General features: G+C 34.6%; 1 protein-coding gene across 5 annotated transcripts in view; it reads right to left on the reverse strand.

Moving 5' to 3' along the window:
• Positions 1-708: 708 nt before the first annotated feature.
• Positions 709-18,304, reverse strand: part of LOC144443861 (uncharacterized) — a 120,893-nt gene continuing 103,297 nt past the window's right edge. For 3 of the 5 annotated variants that reach the window (XM_078133440.1, XM_078133443.1, XM_078133444.1), the window contains 16 exons: positions 17,741-17,902; positions 16,565-16,781; positions 15,818-16,025; positions 15,369-15,501; positions 14,321-14,459; positions 13,409-13,515; positions 12,368-12,454; positions 11,669-11,759; positions 9,885-10,029; positions 9,098-9,182; positions 8,496-8,583; positions 6,658-6,824; positions 6,366-6,409; positions 5,328-5,405; positions 4,303-4,445; positions 709-3,602 (listed from right to left, as the gene is read on the reverse strand). In XM_078133440.1, coding sequence (XP_077989566.1) covers positions 3,517-3,602; positions 4,303-4,445; positions 5,328-5,405; positions 6,366-6,409; positions 6,658-6,824; positions 8,496-8,583; positions 9,098-9,182; positions 9,885-10,029; positions 11,669-11,759; positions 12,368-12,454; positions 13,409-13,515; positions 14,321-14,459; positions 15,369-15,501; positions 15,818-16,025; positions 16,565-16,781; positions 17,741-17,902 — 1,980 coding nt within the window. In that variant the 3' untranslated portion in view covers positions 709-3,516. The remainder of the gene's footprint in view (positions 3,603-4,302; positions 4,446-5,327; positions 5,406-6,365; positions 6,410-6,657; positions 6,825-8,495; positions 8,584-9,097; positions 9,183-9,884; positions 10,030-11,668; positions 11,760-12,367; positions 12,455-13,408; positions 13,516-14,320; positions 14,460-15,368; positions 15,502-15,817; positions 16,026-16,564; positions 16,782-17,740; positions 17,903-18,304) is intronic. The other 2 variants (XM_078133441.1, XM_078133442.1) reach the window with 2 other exon arrangements.

Below are 18,304 nucleotides of genomic sequence, written 5' to 3' on the forward strand. Positions count from 1 at the left end.
GTCTTTTGGATACTAACCTGTATGTTAATTCTGATATATTTAATCTATGTGCAGTGGTAGAGTTTATTAGTTTGTCTATAGTGTTTATAAACATGGTATAACGTCGGTCTACAGTATGGCCATCTGCCTCAGATATTAGCCTGATGCTGTTTGACAGTGTAATGGCTGCCTAAACCATGGGACACATTGTATTTCTTAGATTATTGTTTTCCTCAGGAAAGTATCACACGAATGCTGCTACTACAAATGTATCAATAACGTCACTCTATACCATCTAATCTGTATGTTAGATATGGGTAAAGGAAATATATTCAAATCACGTTATTATATTTGGAGTCTGCAGACAAGGAAAACAAGCTAAGAAACATTATTGAGTCTGTGTGGTCTAAAAATGTCAATGAGGATCACTCCACAAAACATACACTCAGGGTTTTATACCTCTGCATCAAATAACACCGGTAGTCTACCATTTATGGGCATCTGCCATCTACTGCAGACATCAACCATGATCCTGTCTCTCTCTCTCTCACACACACACAAACACACACACACACAAACACACAAATACACACACACAAACACAATATGACACCACTTAACAAAACACACACACACACGTACACACACACACACACGCACACACACACACACACACAATCAATATAACAGCACAGCACAAAGATAATATTTTATTTATTTATGGTGAGTTTATTCACATTTATGCAGTCATTCTTTTATCTTTTTTCTTTCTTTTTTTAGGCATCCAGACAAACTTGATTTCTTTTCTGTTCTCTGTAATGCCTTAATTACATAATGTACACAGGCGATGCATCTTATAGATTTAACTGTCAAAATATAGGCAAGGTTCATTTCTTTGAATCTCTCCTTCAATAAATCTATGTTAGTACAGACTCTTAAAAACCCTGCACACCCCTGCTGTCCTGCCCAGTGGATTGGACCCAGCATAGAAAACAGGATTATACCATTTTATCACGGGGGGTTAACAGGTTATAAAGAGAATGCATCAAAACAGAATACATAACAAATATCAGCCAATTTTTTTTACTATGTTTCGAGAAGAAATATATACAAGATTCAAATAACCTACCACTGTTCTTACACTTTTCATAAAAGTTCTACACTACTGCAACTACTATATATGCATAAAAAACCTTCCAAGAGGAAAAATAGCTGCATCCAGCAAACAATTAATTTTTTGCACTTCATGACGAATTTCTTACACACGGATCTAGCACCTTGTCACTTTATTTAAAAAAACTCATCGTTCCTACTTCCTACTTTTTAGACATGTCAAGTCATTCACAATTCTCGAGTAAATTTACTAAAAAATTTTCTTCAAAGCCAACAAAAATATGGAATTTTATTCCTCAAATGCATACACTAAACAAAGCTATATAGAACATTTATTTTGAATATCACTTTTTTTTTTAAATATGATTTTTTTTTGCGTGGTATAGCTAGGATTAGAGTGGATCACTGGAGCTGTGGTAAGATCATGTGACTAAAATGATTCTTAAGTAGAGAAAGACAGATTTTCCTGATTAGTAAATATATTTTTATATTCAAATTCACACCATTTAAAATTGTATTTAGAACTACTTTTCATTTTATAATGTTCATGATTCCTAAGCTGGCTGCGTAATGGTCAAAATCACAAATACTGTCTAAAATACAGAAAAAGTCTGAATATTACTTTTTTTGCTTTTTAACTATCTACAGAATATAAACTATATGTTCTTTCAAAAAAACAACAAATTCTTGTAACTGGGGTACAGGATGACAGAAAAGATCTGAAGACTGATTCTTTGCGATTATCTTAGAGATGACATTGTACCGAACTAAGCCTCATTGTCATCAGTTTATAAAATAGGATTATTTTTTTTACATGATTGGTGATTTTTTTCAATAACAGTGCACTTTTTTTTGAGTTGGTTAGCTCAGCAGAAATACAATTGCACTTGTTACCTTAATACACTGCAATGGGTTTTTCTAATAAATTACAACCCTTGTTTGCCATTGATTAAAACCTAGTGATACTGTTATCACACTTCTTAAAATCACTTTTTTTTTTTCGTTTTAATATATATTTTAAATGATCACTATTCAACAGAGATGATATTTTGAAAAATAATATAATACTATGTCATATTGTGCTGGAATTGTTTAAATAGCTAACAAAAATACCATCGATAATAGTTTTGGAAAACACACAAGCAGATGAGTAATTAGACCAAGGAGTTTTGACCCCGATGCAAAATATGCAATATTTTCCCCCCATTAAAAATCTCTCTTGTAGCATTAAAAATCTGTCTCTCTTTTTTTTATAAAACAACTCCTGAAACACTCTCCGTGCTGCTGGCCTCTAAGGCACATGACAAAACATTCTTCAACAGTACTGGTCATACATCGAAAAAAACAAACTTTAGGAAAACAACACCAACTTTCAAGAGAGATCCACTCCCCAAGTGATTACAATCCAAGATTTTTGGATTCCTAACAAAAAAGGTACAATGCACCTCCAAAGTTTGAAGAGAGAGAAAAAAAAGTTGTCACGTTTTGGATTATTTTTTTGGAGACTCGCACTCCTTGCACAAACCAGATAGGCATTGATACCGATAGTATATCGATATGTAAACTCTGTTCTGTCCAGTGAAAGCAGGAATCTTTGCAGTACAGTCACCACACAACTAGAATGTACTATTCTTGCACATTCCATCATTCAGTAAAAAATGTAGTGACTTCTGCCTTTTGTCATTTTTCAGAACAGATTTAAAATGACCAGTCTATTCTTATCTACTTATGAAGACATATTTTTGTACGGAAAACTCAAATACATTTTACAAATACACCTGATATTATATCAGAAGACCTCAACACAGTTGAAACTGTATTATTCAATTAATAGTAGTCGTGTTCTTGTCTCTACACAGCAGCAGAGCTTTAATTTAGAGTCCATCAACAATAAGTCTGTTCATTTGTTGACAAGACTCAAGACAGAACGGTACGTTTATTATTCACATAGTCAAAGATCTTGTTGTTGTTGTTGTTGTTGACATGATATGACAATGTCAACACAGTATGTTCCACGTCAACAGCGCAGTTGTATTCTATAGTCTTTGTACAAGTATACATACATGTACACGTAAGTTCAAGTTCAAACGTCCACACACATGATTTGTCTCTACACAAAGACAGGGCGCCATCTCTCCACAAGTACACGACCCTGTCTCTATATACCTAGAGATATCGAACTGATTGGAATGTGACGTGGTATGCGTCAAATCCACATATTTACGATTATCAACATTTTTTGATATTAAACAAAGGTCCACTTTGATCTTGAGAAGTGGCTGGTCATTCACATGACTGGAAAGGTCAACTACCTCTTCGATCTCAGGAAAGCAGATTCTATTTGATTTTCTCGGTTGTTTCTTGTTCTCCAGTATTAGCATGATACAGATCCATCTATCCAGTAGATGTACGCAGGTTTCATATTTAGAAGAATCCATCCAGGGAAAGGGGTGGTCGCTTTCTTTGTCTCTTGCCACAGCCTTCTTCCAGAAGATATGTCACATCAACAGCTGAGAACAGATACACAATACTCAATGTGAGTAATTTTATAATTCTATGAAATTAAAACACGTATCAAAACACTGAAGACAAGGAGTTCAGAAAAGACCACTGAACGTGGAAGCAAGGGGTCCAAAATCTGTCCAAGGTCTCGACAGCTTCCACTGATGCTTAAATCAGACCCTTCCCCAACAATGTACTACAACAATGTATCAAAATCAAAAACACAAAATGTCTATATTTTCAACTACAATACGTTTTAGAACATCTCTTGACAGAAAAGCAATACCGGTCATTCTAAATACTTGATTTTGTCTGCATTATAAAGTTGGAGATTTCTAACAGTTAGTGAAGGAAATCCTTATTTTTCGACAGCATTTCATTATAACTCTAGAGGGCACTTGTCAAATTTTGTAAGTTCGAAAAAAACTATAAACTTGAAATTTTCATGTCGAAAGACTAATTTTCCCTGAAAACAAATACATGAAAATAAACATTGACTAAATGTCTTCCTGTACATAAACACAGTGCAACCAGCCTCAGTAATTTGCAAAAATTAGTCTTTGGGAATTTGGGAAAGAGAGACCACAAAATGGTAACATTTTCTAGTGTCGAGGTTGACTGTACCCAGTACAATGAATGGTGACATCATCAAACAGCGCCCTCTATGGTACAAATGGGAATTTAACAAAATTAATCTTGTGTCTATACCTGCTTTGCCTTGTTTACCAGGCAGTTTGGACAGCAATTTCAGCAAAATATTATTGAGTCTTTCTTTCTGTTCACCTCGTCTCTCTTCCTCTAATTCTTTCTGTTTTTCTTCCGGCGACCTTTCATCCACTTCTTCCTCCACCCTGCAATTATAAAAGATGATATATATTACATCATTTTAAACATACATGACTCAAAAATTAGTAATTCTCCAGGGATTTAAAATTTGTTGGGAACTACTTTGTTATTGTCTCAATACATTACTGTCACTAGTCTCAGAAGAATACACTCCTGTTGTCAAAGAAACAAAAGATTACATATTTGGCCACCAGAGGGTGCTGTTCAACAAGACTTTGGCTGGAAGTGTGGGCGAGAATTGTTGGGTACTGTTCACACTGTGAAAATTATGCTTACATCAGTCTGAAATTCTTTGCAGAATCATAAAGGTATAATTTTATCAAAATATGGAATTGATAAACTTCAAAAGTGATGTAATTTTCCAAACAGGAAGCCAATCTTTGATATTGAAACATTTGACATTATCTGTTCAAAATATATGTGCGTTCCCGCAATAGTGGGAATCGGTGGTGAAAGGGTTAAAATATACTGACAATTCAAAATTCAATGCAAAGACATTCAGACGATTCGCGGCTAGGTCAACAGATGAAGAAAACTGAACGGTTTCAAATGCCATCAACAAATCATAGCCAAAACTTGGAACTAACCTTTCCAAAGTTTACTATTTTATAATGTGTACACTTCTTACTCTCAGGTATTACATACTAACACTTCTCTTCAACTAACACCTAATTACAGCCAGGAGCTAAATGTCTCAACTAGAACCTAATATTTAGCTAGAAGCTGAGTGCATGCACTTTGAAAGACCATCCATTTTACAAAGCCAGCCTTGGGGTAGAAAATTGAATCTTGCATGTATTTTTCATTGCACTGCATTTCCCCCATGGGCTTGTCGTGCGATTACTTTAATTACACTCTCAAACGAACGAATTAGAATTTCATCTCACCTTTTGGCATCTTTTTCTTCATTTGTTTGGTCAGGATTTTCTTCTTTGTGAGACGGTCTCTCTGATTTCCACGTTGGTCTGAAAGCACAAGTAGATATAAATAAACTACTCTGTACAGTAGTGTGAATGCCTGAAAGGGTTCTACACTGACATCTCAAGTACTAATAGCTAGAGGTAGTTATCCCCATTCTGTGTTGACAGAAAGATTTGCTGTACCATCAAGCCTTGAGGTGACCATTCACAATATCTCCATGAAAACAAATGAATATTATATAGCCATGTACGTATAATCTTCAAAAATACATACATACATACATACATACATACATACATACATACATACATACATACACACACATACACACACACACATGCATACATACATACATACATACATACATACATACATACATACATACATACATATATACATACATACAAACATACATACATACGTACGTACATACATACATACATACATACATACATACATACATACATACATACATACACACACACACTTTCACAACTTTCAACTCCTTCCATATCAAAATGTTGTAAAGTCTTGTTCACTACTAAATTGACACGCCATCAATGCAGTCAATGCAGTCAAAGCCTAACATTCAAGTATTTGACTTGTAATTACTGACAGTGACTGTAGGGATGCTAAATAATACAGTAGATACATGATACATGTTAGATTATTGTCATCTGATTGCTATATACTTTATTCATAACACCCCAGAGTGAATTCGTCCAATAAGTGACTTAATTTCTCGGTTCAAGGACTCTTCAAGTTTCAAGGTTGAAACAAACAAAAATATGTATACTTTTTTCCATGCTGTACTTGAGGATGTGCAAATGTTGTGGAAGGTTAAATAGAGAAAATGGCTATAATATGTTGTATATTGTCATGCTGAAGTACACATCAACTCACACACACACACACACACACAGACACACACAGACACCCCCCCACCACACACACACACACACACACACACACACACACACATTTCAATGTTCAAATATACATACCTTCCACCATAGCCTCTCCGGAAGTGTTCAGGAACGTAATGTGGCTATTAGGAGAAAAAGAAGAGTAGCTAGATCAGATATGAATATTTCATAAGGAAATGAAGATAAGTTGATGACACAAATGGGAACACTTGGCCTTCAATTTTGATAACAAATCTAGTGACCTTATTAAACCTTATTACTTTACAAATAGCCAGTAGTAGACTTAAATAAGCCGACTTACAGATGTGTTATTTTGATCTCATTCCATCAAATCTCTCAAGACTACAAAGTAATCAATACTTGCACTTACTGAATAATTCTTCTTAGGCCAGATCTTCTTGGCAAACTTGTCAAAAGCATAGGATTTGGTTGACACAGGATGCCTAGTCTTTCCAATGGGGTAGAACAAATGAGCTGTCTTATCTAGACGGTATTCACAGATGTATATGTCTTGCTCCTTGTATCCCTTGGGTCTCCCTACAGACAAGATAGATATTCCGATCAGTCACTCTTGGCGACATGTTACGCTTGTTACTATCCGTGATAAATATCTGGCGACTCAAGACTGCGTTAAAATTGATGTTTAGTTAAGGAGGTGATCCGGTATATTTTACGACAACACCTGCAGCTATTTGTTGACTTGCAAGCAGGTTTTTTTTTGTTTAAAATATGACACCCCCCCCCCACCAACCTGGCATCATATTATATCTTAGAGCACATTCATAGGCAAATTTTGCCAGCATTCTTTTTTTTTACATTTGAAATATTCACCCCCTCCCAGTGTTTTTTTAAAATATAAACTTCAGTATGCTCACAATGTCCGCCATTACAATAAGCTGTCAAATCATATTCCTACAAACAGTAAATTTGAAGAAGAACAGCAAGCAGCAATTTTTTAAAAACATTTTACTTAAACACAAAATTTGACTTTCATGCAGATTTCAACTTTTACTAAACTACTTAGGAATTAAATTAACCACTAATTAAGACATGTCTTTTTGTAAAATTAATTGGATAACTTTACAGACATCTTTTTTAAAATTTAACACTCAAATGTGCTCCGGTTACAGCTATTGCAGCTTGAATATTCCCATTTTTACGACCTCTACAACATAAAATTTCATAGCAAACACTGTTGATATCAAAAATACACCACTCTGACTCAACGATACCCCAAAGCAGCTATACCATCTACCACACACACACCATCATTGCATACTTATAGTGTGTATATATATAAAAAAAAACACATTAGCAGAAAAATTGCGACTGGAACACGGCAAATTTACATTTTGATTACGAGTCCCTTCTGGCATGCATGGTTTGTTATAATAGGGGTAGATTGTATACAGAATGTACAATCACAGTTGAGTGGCTTGGAATCACTACTGAAGTAGTTTGATTTCTCCTAGCCGTAATCACTGAAAAACACACACTGAAATAGATACACCGTCCATTATTTGTCATTATAGAGTTGTCACGTCCCCTAAATGTCATCTGATAAAAGGTTAAGTAGCCAAATTCAGTCTAGTTTCACACATTTATGTTCAGATAGTCTACAATTGACCTTCCAAAAAAGACGAGGAAATGACTTAAACAAACTAGTGTCACCGGGGAAACGCTATATCTTGTTCTATTAAAGCTTGAATTGGACAAAGAACTGTCGAGATATAGTGAGTGGCGATGTCATGGTTACACAATGTTAAATGTAACATGCGTTGGTTTATGATATTTACGAAAAGCTCCAGGCTAAAATAAGACTTTTTAGCAGGAATTCACTTACACATTCATGACACAACACTAACTGCTTTCCTTTTTTCAGAAACCCTATATTTTATAAATGACAATCCCTACGCTGAGAATCAAAAGGATTTTGGAAGTGAATCCTGAATTATCACTTAGGTTTGGTCAGCATTATCAAGGATTTACTACAATGGGTCGTCATCATGTATCTCACCCTAGACACACGAAAAACAAGTCAGGAGTCATAAAGCTGGGAATTTTAAAAAAAAAAGGAAACTGATCTAATAATACAAAAATCCACTGTTAGTTGGGCTGTTTTGTCTTGTATAAACATACAACTTGAGTCAGTTGACTTTAGAATTGTGTGTTGTCATTTATTTAACTCTGTAAACATACTGTACTTACCTTTGCAGTATGTGTATAGATCCATCACACAACACAAACCAACAATGGCCTCTAAAGGAATAATTTCATACAATGGCACTCGAAATAACTGAAATAAACCAAATGTGGACGTGTTAGTAGTGTTCTTTGGTATTTCAACTTTTTTCCCACTCCATTGTTTTCACATACTTTGTAATTTGTACAGATGACATTACATACATCAATGTCTGTAACTGTTAGCCTCACTGTTTTATGTCTAATTCTCGGATCTCATCCCCTCCCTCCCTCCTTTTCTTTTGTATTTTACTGAGACTGTTTCCGTTACGTTTACTTCTAATTCTAACCCCATCCCTCCTCCTTTATTTTGTATTTACCTGTGATCTACACCCTCTCTGTTTACTACTTACTTACTCTCACCTCCTCTCCTTTTGTGATCTACACCCTCTCTGTTCACTTTTAATTCTGACCCCTTCCCCTCCTTTTCTGTATTTTCCTGTTACTGTTGCTCTCTCTGTTCATGACTACTAATTCTGACCCCCCCCCTTCCTTCTTTCCTTTCTTAAATTAGAGATATACCAACATCCTAAGTCTAATGTAGTGACTATCACCTAGAGTGTACCTACCTCATTATGGTAGAACTTTCTTGATGGGGTATGATGCGTCTCATGTGGTCGGAAGTAATGATGACCAAATGCAAACCGATCTCCTCTGTAAATATGAACACATAATTATTTGTCTCAGATCAACTGATTACTTACAGAATCAAAAAAACAGTATAACCAAATTTAGGTAAATTCGCTGTTCTTTTCTATCTGAGCGCTCATTCTCAAACATCAATCATCAGGACTGAATCTGAGCTCTCAAACTTCTGGTTTGTGATCACAAAGTGAGCGAGTAAAACTGAGTATAACTTTTGCAGGGAAAACAAACAAAACATTTATATCGGCTAACAGTAGCCATTATTCTATACAACTGTATTCAAGGATTCAATAGTATGTCATGTATACACTTGAGAAAACAAACCAAAAACAAATATACAATACTTTGACAATTTGCATATAATTTGCATATGATATGGATACATTGGGTGATAATTTCAAGATTATACAGGCTGTCAGTTACAGATGGCTATTTTTTCTGTATTATTATGCAAATCACATTCGGTCATCAGGTATTTTCAGTAGTACATAAAACAGTAACATTTTATCAAAATTTTCAAATTTTATGAATCTTGGGAGAAATGGATGACAAAAATTAGTCTGTAAGATACGACATTTGTGCAACGCTATCAGCTATCACTCACATCTGTACTACTCTGTGGTACAGTCGTGGCTTAGAAGCCTGATAAGGCTGAACAACACGACATATCTTACAGTCTGACTGTAACTTAGATATATAAAGGTGATTTACTTTTCATTTTTCCATAATTTTTCAACCCGGAAGACATCCAGTTTATCCCGGCTGATATTTGAGGATATTCGAGCTGATGCACGCATGGGTGTCCCATCCGGATTACGTCTTTGGGAGTTATCATGTATCAGGTAAACACAGTCACCTAGAGGGGGTAATATACATATATGGATTATCATTTATTACCAAGACTTGTTATGATGCAACAGTCTGCCCACAGGTAGGGTTTTAGTAACTTTTAATCTGCTGGCATATTTTGATTGCTTAATACAATTTCTATCCGACAGTACTGATTTCGTAATGAAAAAGATTAAAAAATATGAGTATGCAGGATAAGTTACACTCGATCGCTAATGACAAAATTTCGTGCTCATACGGCAAACTTTATTTATGAGGCTTTCAGCTTATGGAAAAACCTATGTACAAGTGAGCAATATGACATTTATTTACTTTTTAATTCAATTTTTATATATTCAGTGTTTTATCAGGCTATATGGATGGATGTGACTTTTTTTCTTTGCAGCGTATTTTGCTCTGTAGTTAACATTTATTGACAAGTCCACATACGACACAGTAATATAGTCAACAACTAAGAGTTGACAAATGTGTAACTCAATAATCACTTTCAAGTTTAGATTTTTAGTGACAATCTATCATTCTATGTATAGTATACTGGTAGCAACAAGTCACCAACAAAACTCCTATTTTTCTAAAATCGCTTACATCTAATATTTGAATTTTTGATTTTTGTGTATGTTCTATCCAGACGTTGGGAAAAAAAATGATAAACACAAAAGTGAAATAAAGACATGCAGAAAACTCTAAGTGTATTCATGATTTATTTTAGATTCCTGTTTTGTACTTTGTACTGAACTAAGTGTATTTGTGAGTTTAAAGTCACTCTAATGTGAATCCAGGATTCTTTTAACATCCAATATATCACTCTAAATGTTAAACTGTCATCATAAAAATTATTCCAACATGTTTTTGAAAATTAAATGCCAGTTTAAGCATTAACACGAGAGTATTTAATGGGTATATTGTACAAATCAATGGGTGTTATTTCCTGTCGTTTTTTTTAATACAATTAATCTTTTTTATCCTCATGTACCTAATTTCATTATGGTTTTCATCAACGATAGTATCACATTAAATATTAAACTGTACAAGAGTAAGTGTATACCATTAATTATCAATGATACAAACAGTATAAAACAGAAAATTAACTTTTGAATGTTTTTATATGCGTACTCCAAATAACACATTCTGTAAATATATTTTAGTGTTCTAAATATCATAATTCAATACATTATTTTATTGGAAAAACTAATAAATCTTTAGTGACTGGTTTTTGTAATTCAATGGATATATTCTGACATTTAGTAATAGAGGCTTTACACAATATACAAACACAGGCTAAGATAGACTGATGAATCATATGTAGGTATCAAATGGACACACATACACATACACACACACACACATACATACACACACACATACATACGCATACACAAATGCATGTACAAGTGCACACAGAGACACACATACATACGCATACACAAATGCATGTACAAGTGCACACAGAGACACACATACATATGCATACACAAATGCATGTACGTACAAGTGCACACAGAGACACACATAGACACACATACACAAATGCATGTACAAGTATACACACAGACACATACACCTTCCACACAATACAAACACATACATCTTCATATTCATTGTACTGTAATGTTTGTTTCCAACATATGGTACTAGTTTTTTTTTACCTTGTTTAACTTTGAGATCATCTCGCATAAGGCACAAATAATATGTACAACCTGGCGTGGCATAATGTGGCTGTGGTACCATGCAGATTTCCTGAAATAATAATATTCAAACATCAGTCATCATTACAACAACATAATATTACAACTGACATAATTTATTTTTCAAACTGTGTTTTGTCATCTTTTACTTCTGAATGATATTATAGATGTTCTGAATTTGATGAAATGACCAGAAAACACGTAAATTGTTGTGAACTTTGAGTTTCTTACATGTAAAATCATTTTTGTCAAAAATATCATCACACACACACAAATATTAATAAAGTCGAACACCATTTTATAATAAATATATAACATGCACTGTAGCACACATACACATACACGTGCACACACATACACATACACGTGCACGCACATACACACATACATGTGCACGCACGCACACATACATGTACATATATAAAAGAAATATGGAAAGGTTATTTGTGATAAGTTATCATGACATTGGAAGTTGAATAAACTTTGTGGGTAGAACTAATCTAAGATATGACTGGGAACAATATTAAAATTCTAAGCACAATCCATCACTTTATCACTTATCAAGTTCTCGATTTCTAGATGCCTTATTTCGATTCCTAAACTCATTGAGTTTGGCACCCCCTGGGAGTTTGATTTCTATTAACACTGTTTTCAACTTACCTGAGGGACAGGTCTGGGATCACACTGTTCGCATAGATAATGATCAACACTACCGGATACTCCTACGCAGTCGCAGTGCTGCCATACCTGTCAACACAATCATTTACATCAAAAACTCGTATCTTTGACACAAACCTGACACAATATATCAATTGATTGATTTAGACGTAAAAACCCCTAAGGTAGTGCATATTTTCTGTGCAGGTAAAAGAACTGATCACTGCCTCTCTACACTGTCACAACATATTTCAAAATCGAATTTTTTGCAGAAGTCAGCTGTTCTTTTCACCAAGTTTCAATGACAAAATAGTTAAAACAGCAATTCACTTACAGGAGCTCTTCCATAAAGTTGAATAAGCTTAGAAAGTGAAATTTGTTTGTTTCGTTTTGCCCTCCCCCTTTTCTCAAAATTTGTTCACTTCACTTTTCTCAAAATGAAAGTTCAGAACTGCAACATTGGGATCAGTGAGGGACGACACAGTGCTTTCTATTTTGCACACTGATTTAACTACTACATGAAAACCACTGGGCAACAGCAAAGTAACTTCGTCTTCCATGAAATAAACTCATTATAGATATCGACACAAACAATGTAAAGATGTCAGGTCCTTTACCAGTAACTGTTAAATAGTGGTACTCTCTGTTCTTTTACCTTCACTTTCTTAAAGAATTTTCTTAGCTATCAAATGATAGGCAAGGTGTTACATACACATGAAATACTGAGTATATTATACCATACATAAACCATAAATATGGAATTTATACCCTGGTTATTCTACATCATGCATGTCTACATCACTGCTTCTACAGTGTTCGAAATATGAGTCAAAACAATTCAAAATTGCCTCTCCTGTCCCCGATTTTTCTCTAACATTACTGGCGCTTGTAAATTATGTTGTTTTCCAAAAAATTTTCTTCATTCAGGCAGAAAATACTTGTGACCTAAAGGGCTTTGTAGTGACAAAGGCCCCCTTAGGTGACTCACATTTTCCCTGGCTGAATGAAGACAAAGTATTGGGGGAATGATATCTAATTACATACCAAACATTTATCACATTGTATCATCAATCCTTCATCATTATACAGTCCACAAAGACATCTGATCACTTCTTCTTCCTCCTCCTCCTCTTCTTGTTTCTCACGGCAATCTAATAAATCGGACGGAATCAATAAATTTAGCAATGGAGGAATCTGATGACGGGAACAATGTCATTATAACACACACACAAGCCAAGTTGAACTCATTCAAACACACACTATGGATTCATAACCTGGTCATTCAACAACGACCATCAGCATGTCATTTCTTCTGCAGTATTCAAACTGCTCAAAGTCAACATTAGCATAAATTGTGCTTATACATTATTCCCAAATATCTGTCCTCATTCATTTGGAAAATACTTAAAGTGGCCATATGGATGAAGATTTGGAATTTATTTTGGATTTTTAATTTATAAAACAATTTTATCATAGCTTTCTACTTGCAAAATCAATGTGAAACAACAATGACCAAGTCTATGTTAGTAAGTCATTTTTATCAATAAATGTGTAAAAAAAATGTACAATAACAAACATTTTTACGCATTTATTAATCTTTTAAAATTCATTGAGTTACAAACAAGGACTTGGCAAATGTTATTTCACATTGATTTTTCAAGTAGGAAGCCATGATAAAATTATTTGATAAATTACAATCTAAAATAAATACCCCAATCCTCACCCATACGGCCACTTTAAAGTGAGAAGGGCAATGGAGGTGAATTTGTGTAGTAGAGTCAGTTCATCTGTGCTTGGAAGATTACTAAGAAAAAGCCAAAGATGATAATACCCCTGACTCATGTGCAATTAAGTCCTCGGCAGTGCCTTTGAAGTTATGTGACTTGTGTTAGCTTTTTAAAGTTAACAGAATTGCCTGAGGGTCTAGCAGTTAGACAACATATGTGCCACCTTTACCTGTGTTTGAGTCTCCATCTATTGAACCTTCTCCTAGGATCTCTTCCAGTTGATCTGATGCCTCAGTTTTAGCAGTTTGGTAAGACTTTCTTAACTTGGTGACATCTTTAGACATATCAGACTTCTTGCCATGGTATTTCTATTATGTAAATTCAAATAACCACCATTAATATAACAATCATATATGACATTTGTCTATGGGGTTGGACGTATGAACGCTGTAAAATTAGCATCACATTGTGATCTTTTAATTCAACAACCATTTCCTACAAATTAAATGCAAGGTTAGTAAGTATACTGGCAACTATCAAATATTATTTTGATTCTATTGCAAGATTTCCAATCTGTAAGATATGACATTCATACCATGGTATCAACTATTTGACGCCTCGTAGGACTGAACACCATGCCATATCTTACAATCTACATGGAAACCAACACAATAGGAATCATTCAATGATGACAATAACTGTCGTATATACAGTATATCGGTTTAATAGGGAGACGACGTTTGCACGGAACTCAAAATGTGTGTTTTGACGTACGTGATGTACTTCAAGAGATCATCTGTTATCTTGAAAGTTCACATTCATTACATATTATACCATGCATGAGCCAGGTTCAACAAAAAATATGGGATATATGCTCTGGTCGTTCTACGTCATGACAATGCGTGTCTATGTCATTGTTCTGCTGTGTTCGAAATATGAGTCAAAAGTTCAAAATTGCCATTGCTTTCCCTGATTTCTTTTTATATTACTGCCGATGGTAAAATTATATTATTCCCCAATATTTTTCTTCATTCAGCCAGAAAATATTCTTGACCCAAGGGTTGTCTAAGCGACTCATAGTGACAAGGGCTCCTTAGGTCACTTGTATTTTCCCTTGGCCAGACAAAGAAAAATATTGGGGAATAATATTGAATTGTCCATCTAGGCATAATGTCATTACAGAAAAGGAGTGAGTTGGGACTCAATTCAGACATAGTCCTTTCTCTGTCTAGTTTGAAAGGCCAACAGTATAATGTATCTAAGACTGATTATCTCACCTCGGCATTTCTTAAGACTTTCATGACATCATCTTCAAAGGCTTCCACAGTCTTGTATTGTCCTGTCATGATATTCTGTTCAACTGTATTAAGATCAATAGGGTCTACTATCTTCTCATAGTAATCAGAATTTCTGAAATGATACAAAAAACTCATTCTTCTTATTTGCTTTTCAACTTTGAGGCAATTTACCAAAATCAAACTCTAAAATTTACAAAATCACTAGTAGGGAGCCCCCAGTAAAATGAATAGTGAACTCAGGTACATTTCCTGCGCATCACCCTTAACAAAAACACTGGTAGGGGACTCCGCTAAAATGACTAAGGAACTCAAATGGATTTTATCTTCTTTCCACTCTTAACAAAAACACTGGTAGGGAACCTTGCTAAAATGACTTGGAACCTTTATCCTTGATAAAAACACTGAATGTAATTTCTATCGATTCTTACCTCTTTTTCGACGGTAAATTCATAAGTGGTGTAGCAATAAGATGTCCATCCTGGTCTTTCACATCACACACAGTGTTAAATATTGCTTTGAATACTTGTGCTAGCTTTGCTATTTTAGTCACCTCGATGTTTTCCTCTGCTGCTGCTAATCTCCTTGTCTTGACTGACCGTGATGTCTTCAATGCAGTAAACTGGGCCATGAACACATCTGTGAAATGATATGTCAAAACAAAATTAAACTGTAATCCATATAAGGCTTTTCTTTTTATGGTTCAATATTTCATAGCCTTTTTGTGAGTAATGGCTTGATTTTGAGTGTGACCCCCCCCCCCCCCACTGGCCTGTGTCAATCGCAGTCAAATCAAATAATAACAGGAGATAGATCATATAATAACATGAGATTTACACTTGGAACAAGTCCTGATGATTGATAACTCTTGAGTTTGCAAAATTGAATGATATATATATGTACACTATAGTGTCTGACATTTGTGCCAGGTTTGGTTGAAATTGAGTTATGGGTTTAATAGACAACGCTGTCTGTGGATGGAGGGATACATGGGCATTCCTACAGCCCCCCCCCCCCCCCCCCCCCCATGATTGTGCCCACCGGTGTTAATGATATCAATTTGTCAGGGTAAAATAATCAAGTCTGTCATTAATTTAGCATATAAACCACAGAGTCAAAAAAGTTGAATAAAAAAAAATGAAAGATTTGAAGACTAGAGAACAGAAAAAATTGCCTACTTTTTGTATTACCTTTTCCACTTCTGATCATACCATTTGGACCATTATTATTCTTGGCTTTTAGAAGGCGTTCTTTCATACGTTTCACTTTCTCAATATTCCTCAATAGAAAGATATGATTGTCTGCAGCCATGTTCATTTCTCTGACTGATAGAGGCTTTGGCAGGTTGATATGTGTTGGTTTCAATGGACTGTCTTCTCTGTTAGACTCCTGTAACTAAGAGAAATACTGACAATTAATCAAATGAAATAACACAGCTACTACTACTACTACTGTGTAGCATTTGCTGATAACTTTGATTTGAGGAAGAGTTCACCTTAAGGACGGGGAATTTCACAGTCACTGATATTTAAAGTTCTTAAAATCCCCATTTGGAAGCTTGTGTCTACATCTACTCCTTTAGAAATAATTAACAGAAATTGATTGGTCCACCAAGTCGTTTCAAAGAAAATCAACGATCTTTTATTTTCCCATCGAGTTGATACAATTTCGGCGGCCATATTGGATTCTAAAATGACTAAATTTTGATATCATTTTGATTTCGATTTCAAAAATTTATAAGACTCCAGATTTTTTAACATTGATTTTGACAGACAATAATTTGGAGTTTTCTCAAACAAAGTAATAAAAAAAAGTTTAAATAATTTATTTCCAAGGCACATTTATTTTACTGTGTAATCATTCCATTGGGAATTTTTTTATACTTTCACTAGATACATACATGTGTTGCTAATAAATGTGGGTGACATTCATAACATTTGATAACACCTTTCTCCAGAAAATTGAATATATTCAGATCAAATACAATGGCTGTTTTATTTCAAAATGAAATGGATGATGCAGATCCATCTAAAAACATTTATTACTTTTTTTATGTAAATGAGGATGGTTTATGTCCCTTTATTGGCTATTGAATTAATCATGTGATAACCATGTGACCTGACTAAAGAAATGAAGCTATGGTATGGGAGCAGTCACTAAAGTTTTCTCACTTCTATCACACGGATTCCAATTATTGAGACTATGCTCTGTACATAAAGATTTAAAATCTGATAGGGTCATAAAATTCACAATCTCGCAGACACGTTCCTTGATTTAAAATCTCGTTTGATATTACAATGATAGTGAATATTACATCCATGGGTGACACAAAGTCCATATATAATTCAACGTACCATCTTTTTGATCCCTTCTTTACATTTCCGTTTGTCTTGATTCTTGGGTGGTCTTCCAACTCTCTTCTTCTCGCCTTTCTTGTAAGTTCCATTTGGTCTCTGTCCCTGAGATTTGCCACCAATAAAGCCTCTACACTTCTCACTGCCACACTTACACTCTTGCTGTTGTAAACCAATGAAAAAAAGGTTTAATTTTTTAGTCAGAAATACTGTATATTTCAAGTTTCACACATGCTGTTGTCAACAAATGGATAAAAGGTTCAATTTTTCGATATTTCAAATTTCAAAATTATGGGCAATGGGACTTGTTTCCTTGCCAAGAGAAAGGAAAGGTCAACAACTACATAGATATTCTGGAGGGGAAAATCAACCCCCCCCCCCCCCCAAAAAAAATACTATTTTAGCATAGCACTATGATTTTAGGCAAAAATATTTTTACAGTATATATCAATGTACACCTATCTTTTTTCCACATGTCAAGTTTTTCATCTATCTATTATTTTTGAAATATTCATAATCTAAACAGACAGAGATTCGTTATTGTATTTTATTATAAACTAATAA

This window comes from Glandiceps talaboti, chromosome 12, assembly GCF_964340395.1.
Source record: "Glandiceps talaboti chromosome 12, keGlaTala1.1, whole genome shotgun sequence".
Taxonomy (NCBI): Eukaryota; Metazoa; Hemichordata; class Enteropneusta; family Spengelidae; genus Glandiceps; species Glandiceps talaboti.